We start from the raw sequence: 23508 nt of genomic DNA on the forward strand, positions 1-23508 counted from the left end.
CAGAATACAAGTGCCAAGGCGGGCCATTATAGGAATATAATTATGCCCGGTGCTCTGATGGCCCGCTTCACTGCAGCGTTGGAGTGTCTAACAGTTATTTCTGGATTTGATTCTTTCAACACCCCTGAGAGGAAGGGAAGTATTGTTTCCACTGTACAGATGGGGGCCTGGAGCATAGGGTAGATGGAGTGACATGCCCAAGGTCGCACAAAAAGTCTTTGGCTGATCTGGGAGTGGAACAAGTCCAAGGGCAGAGGCCTAGCCAATGCTCCTTCCCATGCTCCTCATCCCTTATTCTACAGCTGCCACTAGAAACAGAGAGGAAAGAATCCATGCACAGAGCACATTTTGCATGGGATAATCACAGCCTCTCCGCTCAGTGCTATGTGCTGTAAACCCTGGGGCAGGAGAAGGCCATGACTGCTCAATCTGGGATGGAGACAGTCTCCCTTCCCTGCACCCTTTGGCACAAAGCAACAAGCAAGAGGGAAACTCAGCCTGTGTCTGCCATCTCCCCCAGTCAGAGCCCGCAATGAGGGGGGCCGTGAAAAGGGAAAACAGTCAGACAACATCCCCTCCACCCTCCCTATCCCTGCCTCATTACCCGGGAGACCCATAAACCGGACTGGCAGCAATAAAAGCTTATCAACTTGTAAAACACCCCCCCACCCCCAGCACATATCCTTGGGCAGCTCTGTGATAAGAGATTGAAATGCAGGAAACAGGAGTGAAAGCACAATAGAGAGGGTTCCATAACTAGGTTCTTACATAAACAATGACTGGTCTGCGTGTTAATAAAGGGAAGGCGTATACAGCACCCAGTTCGTTAGCTGGTGTGTGTGTGTGTGTGTGTGTGTGTTCTGCCCTAGCACAGTGGCTGGTGCAGAGGGCCTGTTTATTGAATGCTTAGTTCTCAGCATCTGGCTTGATTTCACCACTTAACTCTATGTTCTCAGTCCCCCCTGGCCACCTAGAACCAGCTGACCCCTGCGGTAGTGAATGCAGCTCCCGCTAAAGTCAATGAAAGAGGTGCTAGGGCTGACCTTGTCCGAGAATGTTTATGCCCAAGACGTCAGCTGCTAATGGGAAGGTTAATTGAGGGTACAGAAAGGTGTCTGCCTCAGAGAGTCAGGTCCCCACGCCCAGTAACTGTTATTAAAATATTTGCAAAGGCAGTCTGGTGTGATTAAGTCTGACCTCAGCTTCGTCATGTCTTTTCTTCAGCCTTGGACAGATAGGCCAATTTGGAAGTCAACCATTTCATTGGCAATTTAGTTAATTCAAGACTTTGTTTTTTTCCCCATGGATCGGAGAGCTGTAGGTTGAAGTCCTTCATCAGGCCTGAGGCTTACACTCAATGTTGACACTGCAGGGCAGAACTGGTAGACATGCCAACCTTCAACCGGGATATTTAACCCAGGTGCCTCTTTACCAGTTCCAAAAGCTGCCCATGTGGAAGTTCGAGACTCCACGGTACTCACTGGACAAGAGCAGGATGTGCTGATCAGTAAAACAGTTTGCACTGTTCACGAATGTGTGCAAACTGTTGACTAGCTGGAGCAAATTAACAGCTATATGAAAATGATCCTGGCTGCAAGGACATGGTCAGCTGGTTTTCTTCTGAGACACTCACTGCTTCACGGAATGGGAGCAGCCGCTGGATCTAGGACACCAAAGCCTCCACCCTGCCATTTACAGCCCAACTCCACATACAGGTGTGAACATGAGTTAGTGTTCATTAGAGCCAAGTATGGTATAAGATAGATGCTCTCCAAGCTTTTCACAGAACTCTGCCAAAGCACCTGGATCCTAACCTGTAGAATCTCCTGCTGTTGCAGTCCTCATCCACCACAGGGCTGTGCACTTTAGTCTTGTCTTACAGCTGCACAGCTGTTCCAGGCCAGGCATCTGGGGAGCAGAGACTGCCAATCATACAAAGTTGGGCGGTGGTTTTGTCACACGGACAAATGGCCCCTGGGAGTAGCATGGAATCTTCAAACCCATTTCATATGTGAGCTGAGCCAGGCTTTGAACTTAGGTCTCCAAAGGCGATGGACTAGCGCATTAACCCAGCTCAGGCCCTGCTTCCACCGGAAGGAACAGATCCCACTCCAGCTCCGTGAGCTGTTCCAGATGTTTTGGAAACCCCTTTGCTATTCAGTAAAAGCTCCAGAAAAATGCCTTAAAGAAGTCCAATTTTAAAAAAAGAAAAGGAAAAAAAGAGGCTATGAAGAACACAGCCAACCCCTGGGAGCCTGGAACCCATCCCCAGGCTGAAATCTGCCTAAAATGCAAAACAGAAGAGATGGGGAGTGCAGGCAGCACATTCAAGCAAGAAAAAGGTTCCTAGGGGCCAAAGAGAACATACAGAGCCTTGCCATTGCTTTCAGGCCAGGATTTCACTCACACTCTTTTTCCAGGGACTGCCCCAGGCATTCCTGGGTTAGAATCCCAGGTATCAGCCTGGACTGGAGGACAGAAGATGTGCTCTAGCGGAAGTAACAGGCTTGATCCCACACAAGAAGGGTGATGGCCGCGCTTAACTTCAGCGTCCCCTACTGGTGGGCTAGGGAGCAACATTCATAATGGCCTTGAAAATTCTGGGCTTCAACCTCCCAGCTGAGTAAACCACAATGTGGTGAAGGTGGGGAGAGAGGGGTAAGAGGAGAGACTGCAACATCCAAAGGAGGAAGAAGCTCTAGTGAAGGGGCAATTGATTGAAGCTACCCTATGCATGCAAAATAGGGACTATAATAGGGTCCTTTTTCTTTTAAATAGCCAGGGCCTGGGTTTTGTGAATCTCACAGCCCACCTTGTGCTTTTCCCTCTGGAAATAGAAGAACTAGCTCCCACTGGAGGAGAAAGCTCTAATTGCTGGAGCTGTTTGAACAATCCAAACCCTGTCCCATCAGCCACATCTTTGTGCAAGGAGACAAGGGATGGAACAGAGGGTCACAGGTGTGTACTGGTGGTGTAGCCAAGTGAAAGCCAAACAGCTGGAACTGCAGAATCTAGCACCAGGAGGTTCTTTTGACTTGTTTATTTTTGAGCATAACTAAAATGTAGCAAGTACAGAGCAGGGGCTTGAGTCATGGCTCACAGATTATACACAGCAGCGTATCCATTCCTGCTTGATGCAAACACAGATTCCCATAGCTGGGATTTTGATTGCCTCTGATGGAATCTGTTTGTGGCCCCTTACTGAGCTAGTCTCAGACATCCACATCCTGAACTTGCCTCTGAACTGTCCTATTTCCTCCCAGTTTCCACTGCTTCCTTTCTGTCTGAAATCCTGGTCTAATAAGTGGTTGATTTATAAAACACCCCTTTTTGCCACCACCCCCAGCCACAGTGCGTGGGTGCTGCACAGCCATATCAAAAACAATGCAGTCAAAAGCCAGAAAGCGAGAGAGACCTGAATAACACCCTGGATCCAAACACCACCAAACTCTAGAGATGTTCACAGCCAGGCTTCGTGGCTTGGGCCCATCTCTAGCCATAAAAATCAGCAAGAAAATAAATAACCCAAAATACTCCAAGGTGCTAATGCAATGCAAATAAATAAATAAATAACAATACTGAGAAAAGAGTGGAGAGTCCTATGCTGGACCAACAGAGATTAAAATTGTTGAACACACGTGGGAAAAACAGTGTGTTCCAGATGTTTTTAAACTCTGGGAAGAATGATCAGAGGCGGACAGGTGGCTGCAGCTCAGCCAGAGCCCCAGGGCCAGGCCTTTGACTCGAGGAATCTTTTAGAGTGCACAAAATGCGGAAAATGTCTGGGTTGCCATCCACTAAGGAGCTCTGTCTTTCAAGATAAAATGACCCACCCTTGCGCCAAGATTTGAGAAGTTGAATTTTAATAAGGCAGTGCTGAGTCACCTCATGGTGAGTCACCTAGGGCGCACCAGGAAACATGTGAATTCAGTTCCCTAAATAAAAGGAGATCTTTGCTAACTTTTTCATTTTTCCAGTTTTGTTCTTTGTCAACCAAAAACAAAAAATAAAAAACTGAAGCCCCATCCGCCCTGAAAAGGTCAGCGCCACGTCTCTCCCGAGCAACTGTTTATAGATATAAAGTCTCCAAACCTGCTGCAGAAGTTACCTGAGCGGAGAAGCTGAATCTGGCCCTCCCCAAAGTCCCAGGACGTTTGGGTTTCATGCCCTGGGTCAAGTATGTCTTTAATTGGGGTAGTGGGAGGTGTCACACGGCTACTGATGCACCTTGAGTGGTGTAACAGGGCCAGCCTCTTACAATATGGGGCCTCTGGCAAGGGCAGGGTTGGAGCTGCTGGGAAAGAAAAATTAGGCCATGATTTGCCTCTCCGTGCATTGGTCTTACTGCCAAGGGGTGGAGGGTGTCTGATCGTGAGTTTTTGCCTGCTATGCCCAGATACCAATAACTGAGAAGTAGGTAAAGCTGGCCAGTAAACGGCAGAACCTGGATGGGATACAGAACTCCCAAATGAGGCATCCCTGACTGGGTTGCCATCTGTTTTGCTAGTTGCTTATGGCTGGCCTGGTTTGAAGGCATGTAACTCCCAATACTAGCGCCTGCCCTAGGTTTCACAGAGCCCTGTGCAGCGTAACACTTGCATCATCCCACCAAGCTTCCAGCTTACATGTGGCTCGGTGCTGATAACTCTATGCTCCCACATTCACAGAGGTCGCCTGCAGTTCCCCTCTCATGTGCTTGTGAGTCTCCATGGCTTTGGTAACCCTTCAACAACCCCACACGTCCCAGGAGAGTCAGCAGGTGCAGCCAAAGCATCACTTTACAGGGGACGAGGAGCACTCAGCACTTAGGAAAGGGTGGGTCTGATTCTCAACTATACCTCTCAGGCCTCATTTTGTGCTGGGCCATCTTTGTACCTCCTGGATTCCTTCTGCGGGCTGGAGCAGTTCCTAGGGTGAGTCGAAGCAACCCCCAGGGGCTGATGTAAATCAGAGCAACCCCCAAGGGCTACTCCAATTTATGGCAGCCTTATTCCAGGCTGCCTCTGGGTTAATCAACACCCAAAATAGCTGTAGCAAAAAATACTCCAACTATTTCACCTCCAGCTCCTTCTTTGCACGAGGGGCAGTGAACGGGATGAAGCGCAGGGTTGCATATGGTGACTCTATGCCACAGCAGTGGCAGGAAAATTCCCCTGGGGTCATTGTGGTCCCTTGACACCACCACAGCTGATTAAAGAGGCCACTGTTGCATTGGAATCCAGCCTGTAACGTCTGTTGCAGCCTGTGGGTGGGATCACACAGGGAATCAGAGGTAGTGCTATGGGTGGGGACATGGGGAAGAAGGAATGGGGGATGGACCTTCTGGAGAAGGATTGGTTCCCAAACTCAGTTGCAGCAAAATCTAAGGCTGATGTTGCAAAAACCACCTACAGTGTGTGCCAGTAGCCAAGCAGCGGCTTATTGCTTAGTTCCTAGATGCTTTTCTCTTCCAGGGACTGGAGCTCATCCTCTGCTGAGCTCTGTAAGCCCTTGATGTCACTGAGCTCCTTTGTTCTTCAGATCTCGCCAGGGCGGGGCTCATGCCTCTGTCATCATCAGCACTACTAACAAGTCCATAACCTGAACCACATCCTATTGTATCCCAGGACTATCTACCGTTGATCTGCCCCAAGGCAAAACCGCACATCCTGGTCTCCATGCAGGAGGCAGGTCGGTGAGAATGACTTTGTTGGAATGACAGACCTTGCCAGCAGCTCTCACTGTTTGCTGGAGTGTGTTATGTCAGCAGCAGCCAGGGCTCACACACCTTTCTGCCAGGTAAAGACCATTTGCATGTTGGGATGTGTGGGAAAGGCCCGTCAGGCTTAGGATGAGGCTGGCTTCTGATTTAATGATGCTGGAAACTTTGTGAACTAGTTGTTCACACAAGTGATCAGCTTCAAATGGTGGAAGCCTCTCAAGGCAGGGCACAACACCCCTCCAAGGCAGGGCAGTCATTTATCCCCATTTTACAGATGGGGAACTGAGGCACAAAGAGGCTAAGTGACTTACTTAAGAAGTCTATGGCAGAGCAGGGACTCAAACACATGTCCTCCCATTCCCTAGGCTAGTGCTCTCGCCACTGGGCCATCCTCCCTCTCTGGGGCCTCAATGACATAGTCAAGGTAAGAGGGCCTGGGAACCTGCTCTGTTTGGGAACTCATGTTCTAACTCACTGGGTTTCAAGCGGATACTCAGCCATTGACATCCCAGCCCCATTCCACTAGAAATGAAGAGGCCCCTCTGGCTGCAGACTCACAGAGGAACTGAGCCTAGAGAACAGCTACTAGCTGAAAGCAGGGCTCTGTGGGGGAAGAAGCAGGAAGCAGGAGCATACCGTGGAAGGAGAGAAAGGTGTTGATACACCCCCATCCTCATGAGACAACACCACTGGGGTCAAAAGGGGTGGGGACAATGCCCCTCACCTCAACGGAGGAAAGAGGGCACTCTGGGCTTTGGGGCTGTACTAGATGCTGTCTGAAGAACACCCCTTGCCAGTGTGTCGAGGTACAGAGACACCCCCCTCCCCATGTGGAACAGTGTGCTCAGATGGGAAGAGGTTGTAAGAGAATGCTCCAAGTGGATTATGTCTCACTTGAGCACTCTGTATTTTCCACTTGCCTTTCTTATTGTTCTCATTCCCAGCTGCTGAATCACTGAAAGCTGTGTCCCACCTTACACTGCAGGTTCTTACAGCTCCCCGGAGTAATGAGAACAGCTGGTAGGAAAACAGCACTGGCTTAGTCATCTGTAACTTCAGAAATCCTGAAGTTACAGATGACACTTTCCATCTCATAACCTTCAGAATGATCTTCGCTGAGTGGCGAGGTGGGTTGGGGGGTGGATCCTGCCACCCAAAATACACCAGCCAGTTCCAGTACAACAGCACTTCATTCATGAATACTTGAACCCATGATCACATGCTCTGGTCACTTATTCCTCCCACCTTCTGACTTCCTGCTTCACCCTAAACCCACTTGACTCGGAGACGAAGCAGGTGCAATGTATTCACTACTGTGACCAAACAGGGACCGGACCGTAGACGAATCGAACCTTTGAAAGGGTGGAGTTTAGTGCCCACAACACCCTTATGCCTGGCGCCATGTGGAAAATCAAGTTCTTTGGAGCAGTTTCCATGTTCAAGGTAAATTACACAAAAGCTGCAGCAGACCAGGTTCGCTAGACATTGACATGCCATTATTTGTACCCACAGCTGATTGCAGGAGCAAAACTGGAGGACAAGCCAAGGCCCCTCTGGAAACGTGTCCCTTTGCCTTTTAGGTGGGGGTAAAAAACAGGATTAGCTACTAAGGGCTGCAGATCCCCCCACATTCAATATAGTCTCTCACATGCTAAATACATTAGGAGTTGTGGGGTGCCTTATCCTGAGGGGGCAGGACCTATCGACTAACTCTGGCTACATACCAGTGGGAACCCAATTACCTGCCCTGGTAGCCAGGTATCACAGAGACCCTGGATAAATAGTGAACAGGGTGAATTCCCACATGGTCTCCCTTCTTTTCCCAGGATCTTAATTGTTTTAGCTCTAAGCCAGTGACACCCACGTTCAGCCTCAGGAAAATGGCAAGGGCCAAAGCCAGCCCTGAGACGTCTCTGTTAACCCTAGTTAGGAAAGACACAAATAAATACCTCCCTAGGAAAGTATCTCCGAGCAGAAGGAGAAATCAGGTCTGCATGTAATAGGGCAATTATTTCAGGATGATCAACTACGGGCTATAGAAACCCTTTGCAATAAATGTCATTCCGTCCCTGTCCCTCTGTTGACTTTTCTCCAGCTCAGGCCTAACACATTGAGCCACCAGGATGCAAAAGGATTTCATGAGCAGCAGTAATGGTGATGCTCCAAACCCTCGGATCTAGAGGAGTGATTTCCAGATTATGCAAGGAGTCACGCAAATTGGGAATAGAACCTACACCTACTTGTATGAAGTGATGAGAGATCCCTTGATAAAGAGATGCCCCTCTAACATCCTCCCACTGTGTAACTAGAAGGAGAATCACTGGTGTTCCAAAGGGCCTCAGCTCTTAAGAAACTAGAAGCAGATAATTTATATCACTGATGTAACCCATCGACTAGAGCATTCATGGAACAGGTCCCATCTGTGCTGGTCTGCAGAGGATATGAATTGTTGCAGCCCCAGCTGCAGAGTCATGGCACTTTAGCTCAAGCTGTAACAGTTGATGCTTTTAGCTCCGGAAGTCCCCGTGTGTTGACCATGAGAGTGGCCGTCACACTGACGTGTTGGTAGGGATGAAGTAGGAGGGTCACTTTACCCACCTTTAGGGGGAATCCCCATATGAGAGGATATTAATCCCAAATCATAAGCCAAACTCCCAGAGTAACATTTCCTAATCTGCCTTATGGGGGGTTGAGTGGTATGGTCTTCCTTTAAGGGGCAGCTTGTCTTAAAAGAGAAACACTTTGTATTTCTCTAGCTCCTTCCATTCAAGGATCTCAAAGGATTTTAAAACACAGATCCTGGTCAGTGAAGGGGAGTTTTATCATTTCACTTCAGTGGGCCCCAGCTGATGATTGGGGGGAGGGATAGCTCAGTGGTTTGAGCATTGGCCTGCTAAACCCAGGGTTGTGAGTTCAATCCTTGAGGAGGCCATTTGGGATCCGGGCCAAAAATTGGGGATTGGTCCTGCTTTGAGCAGGGGGTTGGACTAGATGACCTCCTGAGGTCCCTTCCAACCCTGGTATTCTATGATTCAGGCTTGTGGGGCTCCGGCTGCTGGGCTAAAAATTGCAGTGCAGAGGTTTGGGCGCAGGCTGGGGCCCGGGCTGTGAAACCCTGTGCGGGGGGGGTGGGCCTCAGAAGCCAGGCTCCAGCCAAAGTCTGAACGTCTACACGGCAATTTTTAGTCTTGCAGCCTGAGCCCTGAAAGTCGGAGTCAATTGTCCTGGGCTCTGAGGCTCTGTGCCACAGGTTTTTATTGCTTCGTACACGTACCCTCTGACCCCTAGTCACTTGTCTGGAAACAGTCTTTCTTCCTTCCAATCCAAATGGAACTTCACAGTCAGCGACTCCAGCAAAGATGCAGCCTGGATGAGCCTTGCGGGAAAAGAGAGCCCCCGGCTGTTGTTGCCTAACTGAGAATGATGTGGGACACTGTGATGACAGCCTAAATAATGGAAACGCTGACAAAACAAATGAGCAAAACCTCAAGTGATGAAGCAATTTCCCATGGTTTGGCTGCCCCTTGTGGACTATGACAAAGTGGACACTTTAACAATGCATTTGAAACTCCATCAATATATTTTAATATGAAGCCTGCCAGATACAGGGCGTGCCTGTGGGTGTTGACTCTTGCCGTTTCTCTTGCTACGTTGCACGATGCACGATTTTTCTGGGATTCTACTGGTCTGCATCTTAATTATGGCAACAATCTGTCTCATTTGAAGAGAGAGAGAGACTGTTGCACACTAAGGGGCTGATCCAAATCCCACCAAAGCCGATAGGAGTCTTTCCCTTGGACCGAATGGGCATTGCATCTGGCCCGTACAGCATTAGCTCTGTGCAGTATTTTCATTACTAATATTATTTGCATTAGGGTACTGCCTAGAATCCCAACTTAGACCAAGGCCCCATTGCATTAGGCGTTGTATAAGCACATAGGATGATACGATCCCTGCCCTGAGGAGCTTGCAAACTAAAGGGACAAGACAGACCAAGACAGGGAAGTGAAAGAGAGGCAAACTGACTTGCTAGTGATCACGCAGTAGAAGAATGGCAGAGCTAGGAACAGAACAGAGTTCCCCTGTGACCCACTGCAGCAGCTGATGAACTAGGCCATGCTGCATGAATACCTGCATAGGAGTAGCATGTAGAGTGATTTTTTATTCCAGTTTTACCCAGTTGTATGTGTGACCATCCTGTTGCACAGAGCCCCAAATAAGATATATAAAGTAAGATCTTAATAATGTGCATGCCCTCAAATAAGGCACTTAGGGAGTCAGGGTGCTTCATTAATGTATTATTAATAATGATCAGTGTTAATATATTGATATGGCTATGCAGTATAAACTTGTGTGACGGGGACTGTGGTAGGCTTTCCTGTACTCATGTGATGCACACTCTGTGTCCTTGGAAACAGTGCAGGAAGCTTTAAGATGTTCCAAGCTAACCACCTGGTACCCTCATCCCTCCATCCACAAAGCCTTTAAACATATTTACATTCTCCTCCCCTAGTGGCTAAACAAACAGTTGCTAAGATCAGTTGTGCATAGGGACACAGAAGGAAGAATACAGGTAGGTAAATAAAGGCACACCTGTCAAACTGGTCTCTGGTTAAGCATCTTTTCCATGTCAGGTGAATGGTGTTTGCTTTCTTCCCCAGGACACATCACTCACAGCAGCCGTTTGCCTTCAGAACAACAGAAGCCTTTTCTTCCACTCAACTTGTCGCAGAACGTGGGGCCTGCTGGGAAGCGCTGTGAAGCGCTGAATCACCCACCCTCTGCCTTTCAGGCCCCTTCAAGGTGTCTCAAGCTGGGCGCCCAAAAATCTGTTTAGGCTGCAACTCCGTGGATGTGTTGACTCCCCATTTCCCACCTTTGCTACTCCTCGTGCACCGGGGCGACAATGGTGAGCGCACTAGCATAATCCCACTCCATGTTGTAGCTCCCATGCCCTTTAACCCTGCTCAGAACAAGCATAGAGGACACATTGGGTTACAGTCCCGATGGGCCGTCTGTGCCAGCTCTCCCGCCATTTCCAGCCCTCACAGAGCTTCTAGTGCAACAGTAAGAAATTAAATGGAAAATGGCAGAATTGGCAAAGCTACCATCTGTGGCGGGAGCTCCCACGTGCCCATCGTTTGTGTGCCAGAACTAGGTAGGGATTTGATCCTTCCAGGACAGGCCTTTTGCTTGTCATCGAAGTAGGTATTTATAAAGGACGCTGATTCCAAAAAGAGGCTGCAACAGCTGGGGGCTCTGTGCAGAAAGAGAGGTGTGGTGCCCATATGGCTGTGATGAGACACAAATATGGTGCCTCCATATGTAGAAAGAGATCTGTTTCCACCTTAGACCCTTCCATTGCCCCTAAAACAGGCTCTGCTAAAACCCAGCCCAATGGCCTCCTTTGTTTTTAGTCTGGCCTTTTCACAGGAGAACCAGATGGGGAAGGGACAAGCAGGGACATTTTGGAATGAGATTTGTAAGTCACAGCCAGTGGGAAAGCAGGACAAAGAGTGAATCTTATCGAGTGTATAGTCCAGCGCCTCTTCTGGAAACCGGTAAGGAATTATTCTGAACTCCCTGTAGCTCAGGATTCGGCACAGTGAACACAGCGTCAATCACAAAGGGCCAGTTCACAGGCTGCAAGGAGGGGACAGGGTCTGAATTTGATAACCAGGATAGCATTGTCTTTTATACTTCGAGCTTTGTCTCATGACTCCCCTGAAGCAGTCTCAGATTCCCGCCTCTATTGTGTTGCCCGATGCTGCCACCTGTAGCACAGAACTGGAATTCCTGCTCCAGTACATCTGTTTATTGGAAGTGGCCTGTCACAATGTGTGTATTTCTCACGGCCGCCTAATACTGAGGTGAACGGAGAGGGCTGAATAAAGATGTCTGACTACATCCATATCTTCCACAGTTCTTTGTAGCGTTGTTGTAGCCGTGTTGTCCCAGGACCAATCTCGTCTCTTCCACACTTCTCTTCAGATATGTGTTTCTTTGACTGAAGATGTTTCTGTACTTATTTGTAGGCAGCGAAGGAGGTTGATAAAATCATGGACTCATAATTACAGATGGAAAAGACCTCTCAGATCACTCAGTCCCACTCTCCATATAACGCATTATCTCGTCTCTTTTTCAATCTAATCTAAAAAAATCCCAAATCCGGGCACCTTTACCACATTTTCTTTGGGAGATTATGCCACAGTCTAATAGAACTCATGGTCAGGAAGCTGTCCTGCTATTCACCCAAGAACTTCCCTTCCCTATTCCAACCCCCTGCTCTGAGCTTTCCCAGCTTCCAGCACTCTTGGTATTTTCTCCCCATTCTGAGTGTTTACACCTTTCAGATAGTGATAGATGATCTTTCCTCTCTGCAGTCACCTTTTAGCACAGCTATCCATATCTGGTGGGATTTTCAAAGGCACTCGGTGGCTTCAGTGTGATCAGGCTCAGGCAAATGCACAGAATACTTGTATCCGCTGGTGAGACAAAGTAACCCACGATGATGTGTTACAAAAGATTGGTCAACAGACTGTAGAGACAATGATTTGAGAAAGAAGGCTGAAGAGGTTTGGGCAGATTGTACGGAATCAAAAAACTGTATTCCTAGAAAAGTCCTTGACTGGATACCTCCTGGTGGAAGACGGACAAGAGGAGGACAACGGATGACATCTGAGAAAACCACTGAGAAAGATGTCACTGTCATGAAATCAAACTGCAGACTATAGAAACTGCAGACTATAATGGAGCAAGAAAGGGAGAAAACTACCTTTGATAGCAACCAGCTGCCTCACGGAACCCCCCAGTATGTGCCCGTGCTCCATCAGCAATGATGGATAAGCAGATTGCTGTGCTTGAAGGATCACTGGTGAAATATTTAATGCTGACATTAAATATTGTTAAACTTTAGAGTTAACAGTCATGCTGAAGTGAACAGAAGCAGTTCACACTTCTCTCAGAGCTATTGTTTCAGGCTGGCTGCAGACTCAGGCAGGTATCAGGCAGTATACTGTAATGGGGGAAGCACTGTGGCCTAGTGGACAGAGCACTGGACTGGGACTGAGGAGAACTGGTATTTATTCCCAGCTCTACTGCTGGGTACCTACGTCTTGTTGCCTCAGTTTCCCCATCTGTAAAACAGGGATAATGAGACTGACCTCCTTTGTAAAGGACTTTGAAATCTACTGATGAAACGTGCTATATAAGAGCCAGGTATTATTAGTAGTGTCACCGCATCTAGTCCCTTCTGATCACATTTTCAGTTATTGCTGCAACCACAAGAGCTTATGTTGTAAGTTTAGATTCAGGAGTACATTTATGCAGTCACTTAAAAAACCCTGCAATATGCAACTGTTATACATGGCAACCTAATCACCTTATAGGCAGAGGCGTACCTAGTTTTTGGGGTCATGGAGGCAGTCCTACCTGAAATTCTGTCTTTGGAAGGTGTAGAGGTATTCCCTGGCTCAAGTTAATTCATCTGGAGATGTATATTAAATAGGCAACTCCTCCCCATGCTTCCAGCTGACAGAAACTGACATTACAACAGCGCAGGGGTGCTGCCGCACCCCCTTCTTGAAGTAATAACAACACCCCAAACACATGGCTTCTGCCTTCAGCACCCCCAACTATAAAAACTATTCCTGCACCACTGCAGCAGCCAAGGGATCCCCCCACAACCAGTGCTCTGCAGCAGTGCTGTGCAATACTCAAACTGTTACGAGTCCCCCCGCAGTTCTGCGCCGTCCCCCACAGCCGCATTTCCAGAACACTGGAAAGCTGAGCCCGCCCCGCATCTCAGGAAAAGGAAACCAGTTGCGCCCCCCGTTCAACCCACTGGCTTAGGAGGGCAGCATGGGGAAAGCGTGCACCACCACTCTTCGCTCCCCTCCAGAGCGATGCATTCCACATGCCGGGGAAAGCGGCTCTGCAGCGACCCCTGCTGGGGGAGGTGGCGATAGGAATAGCTCATTCTCCCATACACACACACATTCATGCTGCTGCACCATTCCCTATGTGACCCCCTGCTGTGAGAGGCAGAATTGGAATTGCCGTGAGAGCCCCTCGCAGCCAACAACACTCTTACACCAATCTCTATGGCGACTCTCAGTTTTCATTTCATTGCTGCCCTTTGCTTGGTGCCTTTCAGCTCTGGGAAATATCTGCTCAGCCCCCAAATACATGGATTGTACTGTGCGAAGAGAGGGGTCGATGCAATGTGCTGTTATCAGCAGCGTGTTAAATCCTAATGCGCTGCTGACAATCCAGGCTTTGTCGGGGAAAAGTGACAGAGCTTGAATCAGCTGATTCTAGACAGGATTACAAATGACAAAGAATGAAAGAAAAACAAGTGGGAAAAATTCCTCCCGTATACACAGAAATCATCACCTCTGGCGGGGCAACACAGAGGAGGGGGAAGAGGGAAAGAGGCTTTTTTTCCCAGAGTAGCTATGTGAACCAAGAAGGCTAATATTCTCCCCAGTCATGTCTCCCTCTGCAGTCCACTCCTGCCCAGGGCATGGACCACAGGTATAATCAAACTCCCCCCCACTCGGAGGTTACTCTCCGCAGTCACCTCTTTCTCCCCAAGAGTCTTGTCCTAGCCTGTGGAAGAATCTCCCAGAGGATTAACCCACAGGGATTTCTTCTTAGCCATTTCCCTGTCAGGAAACCCACCCTAACCAGAGGGAGGCCTAGTGCAGTAAAGACCAGGTGTTATCTGGGATTGCAATTCAAACTTTCTACACTATAATAAAATGATGCCACCACGTCACCATTCTGGATTATTTTGTTGCTGTTGCCATTGTTAGTGAGAACACAAGGTCTGGATTAGTGCTGAGAGAATGAACAGTCTGACTTTGCAAGACAGGCAGGGAGTGGATTGTTCCATTCTTCTTCTCCCACCAAGGGTCAGGAGGCTAGCTCACTCCTCTGTCTCTGATAATTCCCCCCCACACACACACACGTGGTCAACAGCCCTTATATCAGGCCTTGCTGGCTGCACATCCCCCCGTGGGTCGGTCTGACGGTGGAAAGGCAGATGAGCAGCATGGCACTGCGGGTAAGGGAGAGGGACGAGCATCTGGCATAACTCACCAGCTCAAGCTGGTGGTCAGCGTCTGGGGTTCTGGTAATTCAAGCACAGGGTAGATAAAGAAAGAGGATTGCAGCTGGGGAGAAAACCCAGAAATCTGGCCAGAGCAAAGCCAAAAACCTACAGGTACATGGGAGTTCTGCTTATGGGGCTGCTCTTCTGTTTCAGTAATGAGCCCCAAAATGTATCTCTGTTGTAATCGAGTACAGAAGGATGTTTTAGGGCAGCTGGCCAGATTGTGGTCTCAGTTACACTGGTGTAAATCCAGACTAACACCACTGACTTCATTGCAGTTATTCCAGGATTACAGTGTTGTTGGGAGATCAGAATCTGGCCCAGCGTCTAGTGGAGCGACCCAAGCAGGGGTCTTTCTTTTGTAGGTTAAAATAATCTCTCTCGGGACACCCAGTAGCAGAGAGGGAGTTGCTGTTGTGAGGCAGGTTTCGCTGTATGTGCTGTAGTGACTGTAGGGGTGAGAGCCAAGTGAAGCCCAGACTGGGTATCCAGCATGACTTCCACCCCGTTTACACCTTACAATCAGCTTTGCATGACCCAGGTGTTTTTAAGGGGGCAAAATGTGTGAGTATCATTATATCCGCTGTGTGTGGGGGGCCAAACAGCAGCATGAGAATGGCGGGGAAGTGTTTAGTGGGCTCCGTCTTTAGAAGTAGCCAGACAGGAGGCTGGAGATTAACAGAGGAGCTGTCTGAGATGATTACATCTCAGCTCCTGCCCTAAGGACGTGTGTGTCTGGGGGACGCTAAGCACGGTTTGAATGGACTCCAGTGGCAGAGTAAAAGACTGGATGAGTGAAGCCCGGGAGGGAGAGAGACTGTGTGTTCTACATGACTGGGAGTGAAAACTGGGACTGGAGCAGAGCATCAGAGTATCTGCCAAAACCAGGAGTGATTTCTCCCAGTGATGGGGATGAGCATTGTGCAGTGTGTGTGTGTGTGGGGGGGGGGCGAGGAGGAACCATGAGATTTTATTATTATATTATTATTATTATTTATTATTTGTGCTGTGGTAGCACCTAGGACCTCCAGTCATGGACCAAGACCCCTTTGTGCTAGGCGCTTTGCAAACACAGATGGTCATTTGGGGGTAGAGTGGGCATACCGCTAGCGAAAGGAAGCAGGTGTCATTCCCAGGGGAGTATGGGGAAGAGAGTGAGCTGTTTCAGATGAATTCATCACTTACTTCAGCTCCCTGTTCCAAATCCTTATGAGGAAGGTACGCTGAGCCCCAAGCAGTTCAGCGGGTGAGGATCTCACTGGGAAAACTGTGACATCTCAAGTTCCATTTGCTCAGCATGGACATGAGAGATCCCAGGGTATTTTCTGTAAGAACGGCAGCTTGACTAATTTTTCATAGCCAGAATTCCTCTTTTTCCCATTGTGTTGTGCTGAGATGTGGGCCCCTTTCCTCCTGCCTTCCACCCTTAGTAGAGCCGGCTGCATTTCAATGGTGCTGCTGTTGTGTGAAGCACAGGAGAGAGAGTCGGCTCATAAGAGCATCAGAAAAGGGAGGAAATGTCAAGCATTTCTTATGAAAAATGGGTTATTCAACAGACACATGAATTATTGAGAAACGAACCTGCTCTCTCCGTCTTTTACACAAGTTTAACCCCTGAGACTGGACAAAGATCCCAGCCTGGAAAGCGTGAGGTGTGTAACAGTGACTGAGGTGGCCCTTATCCAGCTGCCCATGTTCCACTGACTTGAAGGAAGCTGTGAACAAACAGGAGAGAGTCCAGTGAAGAGCCACAAAAACTATAAGAGGTTTGGAAAATATGACCTCTGAGGAAAGGCTGAAAGAACTGGGCACCTTTAGTCTAGGGAAGGGAAGGCTGGGAGGGAAATGGTCTTCAAATATGTAAAAGATTGTTATAAAGAGGATGGTCATCAGTTATTCTCTATGTCCACCAAGGCCAGGAGAAGAAGCAATCGACTTAGTTTGCAGCACAGGGAGATTTAGGTTGGATAGTTAGGAAAAACTTTCTAACTATAAGGGAAGTTAAGCACAGGACCAGGTGAGAGACTGTGGAATCTTCCTTAGTGGAGGCTTTTAAGAAGAGAATAGACAAACATCCGTCTGGGATGGGCTTAATCCTGCCTTAATATGGAGGGCTGAACTAGGTGACTCTTGACAGCCCTTCTAGCCTGACATGTCTATGATTCACTATTCCCCTCTGATCAGTTCCTGCCATTCCAACCATCCCTCAAAGCACCTCACAGTCTCATGCTCAGGACCTGGCAGATTTTGCACTGTTGAGGGTGAGGCGGGGAAGAAGGATGTCCTTGATTTCATAGCAAACAGGGACTTTATGCAGGTTTTTTGCAGCAAGAGCCCTGGCATTGCTCCGCCAGTTGATGCAGAGCAGTGATTTCTGAGCTATCAGCGGATAAAATGGGATTTGCCACCCCAAAACCTCTTGTATAAAGAGCTGGGCTGGGCTGAAGAGAAAGGGGAATTCTGAGAGCAGGAAAGGCTGAGCTGGTTTATGCTTATTTTGTGGCATTGCTGAGTGACAAAGAGGTGGAGGGGAGAGAGGAAGAGGAAGACAAGGGAAAAGAGGAAGAGAAGATGGGAAAGTGGGGGGATGAAAAGTGACTCAGTGATAAGCTGTGGAGGAAATGGGGAAGGAGAGAGAGGGCAGGGGAGAAAGCCGAGATACGTTTCTTTATTGCTGAAAAGCTGGTCTCTCTCACCCACAGAAGTTGGTCCAATAAAAAATATTACCTTCGCCCGCCACCTTGTCTCTCTTCGTTGCGGAGTATAACTGACTTGTGTTTTTTTTTTCGTTCATAGTTCGAAGCATCATACCCAGAGGGGCTGTGTCCTGGCTGGAGTGTGATAGTTAAAGGCGAAACAAGCTCCAGTGCAAATATGTAAGAGCATTATTTGCAGCCATTTTTCAGAGCATCATGGTGTCTCACGGGACCCAGCTGCCAGGCTTCATGGGTTTGACTCACTGATTTCTCTCGTTTTTTAGGTTTGAAATTAATTTCCTCTGCAATGCAGGAGACCAGATCGCTTTCCACTTTAACCCTCGCTTCTCTGACTCCAAAATCATCTGCAACTCCTTCCTCTCCAGCCACTGGGGGCCGGAAGAAGTAACTGACACCTTCCCCCTAAAAGCAAAGGAACCTTTCCAGGTAATTCAATATCAACCCATAAATCTCTGGGGACACTGCCTGCTGGGAGAGAGACATGACTGCCAGCCCTGGAGTTGGCACCAGCAGTACAAATCATTCAATCCTTCCCTCAATGCACAGTTCTGCTCAGTCACCCTGTTGTAAACCTGGAGTAACTTCACTGACTTCATTAACTCCAATGACAAAATAGAGAACAGAAATTTGATCTCTTTAGCACTCTGGGCCATATCCAGCATGGAGTAATGATGCAGGTGTAACTCCCTGGGCAATCCCTGGGCTCAGTTTAGCAGGGATGTAAATGGTGAGGTAAACTACAAATCAGTTATAAGATGACTATAAAGAGCTGTAAGTGGTTAAGTGGTGTGACTTGCACTGCCATGCCATATAGGGGCTGTGCAAAGCAACTGTAATGCACAAGGCAAGTGGGAGGATTAAGGATATATGTGATTAGCAGGAAAATCAATTAACAAGAGGGTGTAAGAAAAAGCATGCCCCCCTTCACACACACACTTTAAATTATACCCACAAAGCCTATGGGGAACTGGACCCACTTACTCCAGACCTGATTTATCCCTTCACAACACCAAAAATCAGTGTTAGCCAGTGCTTCTCAACCTTCCCAGATGACTGTATCCCTTTCAGGAGGCTGGTTTGTCTTGCGGACCCCCAACTGTCACCTCAGTTAAAAACTACTTGCTTACAAAATCAGGCATAAAAATGCAAAAGTGACAGCACACTATTACTGAAAAATGGCTAACTTTCTCATTTTACCATATAATTATAAAATAAATCTATTGGAATATCAATATTGTACTTACATTCACGGAATATATACTGGGTGACATTTTAGTTTGTACTGATTTTGCTAGTGCTTTTTACGTAGCCTGTTGTAAAACTAGGCAGCTATCTAGATGAGTTGACGTACCCCCTGGAAGACCTCTGCACACCCCCAGGGGTACGCCTACCTTTGGTTGAGAACCGCTGGTGTAAGCTACATTTGTTTTGCACACTCCCTGGATGCCAAATGAATGGTAGTTACTCTGCTTTGCCATTTCCCATCTCCACCAATGAACCCAAAGCCCGTGTGTGCATTCAGTCTAGTCTCTGGGCCGTGGTTTCAGCTACCACTAAACAAAGAGGTGTTTTAATTGTTCCCTTAGTTAGCCTGAATGGAAGGTGGCTAGCACACCCATCAGTGTCCTAGAGGTTTGTCACTGACCACAGATCAGACATGCTTTCATTTGTGCTGGATCAGCTTCTCTGGTGATGTTTCAGACCAAGACCTGGAGATCCTAACTCTCACTCTCTCTCTTTCAGATTGAAATCTACTCTGACCCAGACTATTTCCATGTTTCCATTGATGAAAACAAAATCCTCCAGTACAAGCATCGGCAGAAACAGCTCTCGGCTATCACCAAACTGCAGGTCGTTAATGATGTCAGAATTTCTTCAATGGAAATCACCAAACGGAGTCTTTATTAGGCACTAAAGTTGGGACAGGCTTTCCAGCCTAACCACTTTTAAGAGCCCTGCCCCAGTAGGCAACTGGTTACCCTCTCTCCTCCCTCTCCCACACATCATCTGCTGTCTCCAGCAGGAAGGATGTTGCTGGAGAACACTATAGCACAGAGTTGTCATGCCCATGATGTACTGTATCCTAGCAATACAATGGCAATACATAGCAAGCTCATTAATGTCAGTCAGTCCAGATCCCTAGAGTCATTCTGACACCATGTGCCCTAGGGTGGAGAACTGGAAGTCTAGGCATTTTCATCCTTGTTTGTCGTAATGAACAATGGCATTCCACACAGCAGTTTGTTGTGTGTGGCAGTATGCACTGAATGGTAAGAACATTTGAATTTTATCGGAGCAAATATTCCTACTCCGGAATAGGGTATGGATTAGCTACACTTCTCAGCTGTAGATGTTGATCTAGGGGATGTGTAAGAATGATGCCAGCAGAGAGGGGCATGTGCCTACTGGAGCTTGGTACAATGTCAACATGATCACCAATAAAATCTGAAAAATGGCACCCAGTGAAGTGGCTTCTACATTCGTCGGCCCCGGGTCCCAGCTCGCAGGCAGCCCCCTGTCCTCCAGGAGAGGAGGTGATCCCTGACAAATGGTAGCAAAGGACTATGCTCCTTGCTCCTGCCCTCATACAGAATGAGGCCTGTCCATTCCTTAGAGAAATCCGTGGTTTAAAACTCCACCAGTTGACCTTCGAGCAGGGGGTTGGACTAGATGACCTTCAGGGGTCCCTTCAAACCCTGATATTCTATGATTCTATGATTATTCCTCCCCTGGGGCTCTAGCCAGGGTCTGATTCTTTAGCCACAGGGTACAAGCAACTCTCATTGACTTCCGAGGGAGTCACTTGTATCCAACAGTGGGAAAACAAGGCCCTTTGGCATGAAAGGAGGGGGTGAAACCAAGCTCCTGTTCAGAACCTGGGGAATAAAATTTGTCAACTAATTTTGCAAGATTTCTTGGAATAATTTTGTCCACACTGCAACAATATGCATATCTGCTCTGCTCTAACCCGCCAACTTTCCTGTTGTTATACAGATCCCAGGAGTGATTCTGTGGCTTAAAAAGGGGAGGGGTGATTCTGTGGGTCAAAAGGGGGAGGGGTTTAAAGGAGCACTGAGCCAAGATGATTTTGTCAGAACGCAAGGGAGACACAACTAAAGTCCAGGCCGAGGGGTCCTAGCAGGACTGGGTTCTAGCAATTATGTTTTTCAGGATAAGCACAGAGCGCCATATTTTTAGCAGCTAGACTCAATCTCTCTCTCTCTCCCTTTCCGTCTTCCTTCCTTCTCAATCCAATGGAATCAACACACACTCACTTGTTCTCCTGCTTTCTCCTTCCCCCTTTCCTCTCTGACATTGTCCACCTCTCTCTCCTCTTGGTGGGATATTACGTGTAGGACCCCTTGACTGCACTCCAGCAGTAGAAAGGCTGCTAATGGACAAACTTGCATGCAGTGACATAAACACGTCACCATTGTTAAATATGAATATGAATTAATTCAAAAGGGCAACTCCAGCTGCCCTCAAATCATCCCCTTGTTCACCAGGTATTAGACAGATTGTGTTCCAAATGGTAAGCCATAAAGAAAGAGGACAAATGGCTGCTATCTGCTCCTCTACTATCTCTGGTCATTGGAAGGAGTCACTGGAATTGTTATCTGTCCAGTGAAAAGTCAAAGTTTAGCTCTGGCCTTTTCAGAACTCTTTTCGTCTGATTGGCTGAGGTCATTCTCCTTTCCTTCTATTTATAGTCTTACTGACCTAAAAGGAAGGGGTGAATAGTCTGCCAATCCCAACACAGAATACTGCAAAGTCTACATTTATGTGTCTTAAAAGTATTTCCAGACTATAACTCGAGGACATTATGTTCTCATTGCAAAGACTGTACTGGGAACACAGGAAGGCTCAGAACAGATGTGGTCACATTAAAAAGAATAGAAAATATGTTTTGTAAATGGCAACCAGGCCGGTTACAAGACAGAAGGTGGAAATTGTGATAGATGTACCTCCTTGTTAATCAAGTCCTTACCACAAGCCGAGTCGCACCTTGACCTGGAGAATCCCCCTTTTTGGAAGTGAAACACTTTCACTCTCCCTGTTCATTCCTTTTTGGAGCTTCCAACCACTCTGAAGTAAAACCACCACTGCTGGGTCCCACTGCCCAGCTAGGGGGTCAGCCTCAGAGAGGGGGGCTTATTTCCAGAGGAGCTGCATTTATAGTCTGATCCAGATCAGAGTTACAGTGGCCAAAACCCACAGTTATCTCTGCTGAAGTCAATGCAGTTACACAGGTCTAAAATAAATGCAAGTGCAATCAGACTCAGGACCTTTACAGCATAAAATTTGCCCTGTCTGTCTCTGATACCACTGAACTATATTTGAAAGAAATTGCTCATTTTATTTGTCCCTGTTGGGAAGTTTCATGATGCTGATTATGCTTCATGGGGGAAAACTGCTGAGGGAATTCAAAATAATAATACTTTGCACTAAACGCCATCCAGGGCAGGCCCATCCATATAGGTGGTCGCCTAGGGTGCCAAGTTAAATGGGGAGCCAAATTTGTGGGGGGGGGAGCCAATTTTTTTTAAAAAAATGAAAAAAAAATGAAAAAGATGAAAAACAATACAAATAAAATAACGAAGATGTCATTATTTCAATTCCCTTGCGTGTATGGAGGGAATATGAATTATAATTCATTTCTCTACATTTCTGAGAATTTATTAATGTGTCAAATCTTTTATTTACTGCAAAAGAAATAATGTTTTAGCAAAAAAAATTTCAGTTTGCAACATAGGGCCAAGATGACCCACTCCGCAATTTTGATAGGCAATAACTCAGACACAATGAAACATCTGCCAGCGGCAAGAGCTGTAATGCTAGTGACACCTACCTCGAATATACATCAAGGTCACATAGCCGGAAATTCATGTAGAGCAGAGAGTCGGCATTGCCTCATGAAAATTCAAAAGACATTGATGCTACAGATTTGTTTACTGAGCTTCAGGCTTTTTCAAGATGACTTAAGAAACATTCCACTCCTGAAGAAGTACTGAAGTTTGTCTGTGAAAATAAGACAGTTTTCCAAACATTTTTATAGCTCTACGCAGTCTTTTAACTTTGCCAGTTTCCATAGCTAGTGGGGAACGTAACTTCTCAAAGTTAAAATTGATAAAAACGTATCTGCATTCAACAATGGGGCAAGAGAGACTTGTTGGATTTGCCACAACGTCAATAGAGCATGAAATAGGTGGAAAACTGGATCTAAAAGAACTAATGTCTGAATTTTCAAACCTTAAAGCAAGAAAAGTCACGTTTTAAGAGCACAGAGTGTTTTTTATTCAGAGTGTTTTGTAAATAAAGGTTAAAGTTCATTGAAGAGTTTTCTTATTTCTTTCTATATTGGATGTGGTGGTAATGGCAGTTAAAGTAGGATAGCGTAATGGATGATTTTGGATTTGTAACAATAAAAATTATAATTAACATTTTTAATGCATTTTTATTTGAAATCGGACTGAAATATCATCTAGCTGTCATGTACAAATCTATTCTGAATATTTCATGTCTCTATTTTATCTGATCTCAGAAACATTGGTTGGACAGACAAACTGAATAATTAAGCCTCTATTTTATAAAAAAAGCTTAAAAAACATTAAAAGGAAAAAAGGGGTAAAATGTTTCCCAGTTTACCAAAAACCTCAGCCTAGATCTGCCCTTAGGGTTTGGGGGTGGGAGGGCACCAATTGCATGGTTCATCTAGGGCGCCAGTTGCTGGTAGCTAGTCTAGGGCCGCCCCTGGCCCCACCTATATCCCACCACTATATAAATATTCCATTAGTCCAATTACTTCAGTCACTGAGCTTGGATGAACAGGGCAAACATATTTCAAGTACAAATAAATAAAAAGAGCTGCCATAAAAAATTAGCCAGCAACATCCGATTGCACCGTGTCTCTTCTAACACACAGGCTCCCTCAGCCTTCCTGAGAGCTAATCGGCTGATCTCACTTATTTACCATC

At 47.0% G+C, this 23508-nt stretch overlaps 1 protein-coding gene and 1 long non-coding RNA gene across 2 annotated transcripts in view; one reads left to right on the forward strand and one right to left on the reverse strand.

Moving 5' to 3' along the window:
* The window catches only part of LOC140918181 (uncharacterized), a 62892-nt gene extending 40356 nt beyond the window's left edge, over positions 1-22536 (reverse strand). Inside the window, exon 1 of the long non-coding RNA XR_012161102.1 lies at positions 22383-22536. This is a non-coding gene — a long non-coding RNA (uncharacterized lncRNA). The remainder of the gene's footprint in view (positions 1-22382) is intronic.
* On the forward strand, positions 7103-19550 carry GRIFIN (galectin-related inter-fiber protein). The gene is made up of 4 exons (XM_073361508.1): positions 7103-7144; positions 17613-17692; positions 17797-17959; positions 19277-19550. Exons 1-4 carry the CDS (start codon positions 7103-7105, stop codon positions 19439-19441), a joined length of 450 nt encoding a protein of 149 aa, XP_073217609.1. The 3' UTR covers positions 19442-19550.
* Positions 22537-23508: the final 972 nt, after the last annotated feature.

Source organism: Lepidochelys kempii, chromosome 10 (assembly GCF_965140265.1).
Source record: "Lepidochelys kempii isolate rLepKem1 chromosome 10, rLepKem1.hap2, whole genome shotgun sequence".
In the NCBI taxonomy this organism is placed as follows: Eukaryota; Metazoa; Chordata; order Testudines; family Cheloniidae; genus Lepidochelys; species Lepidochelys kempii.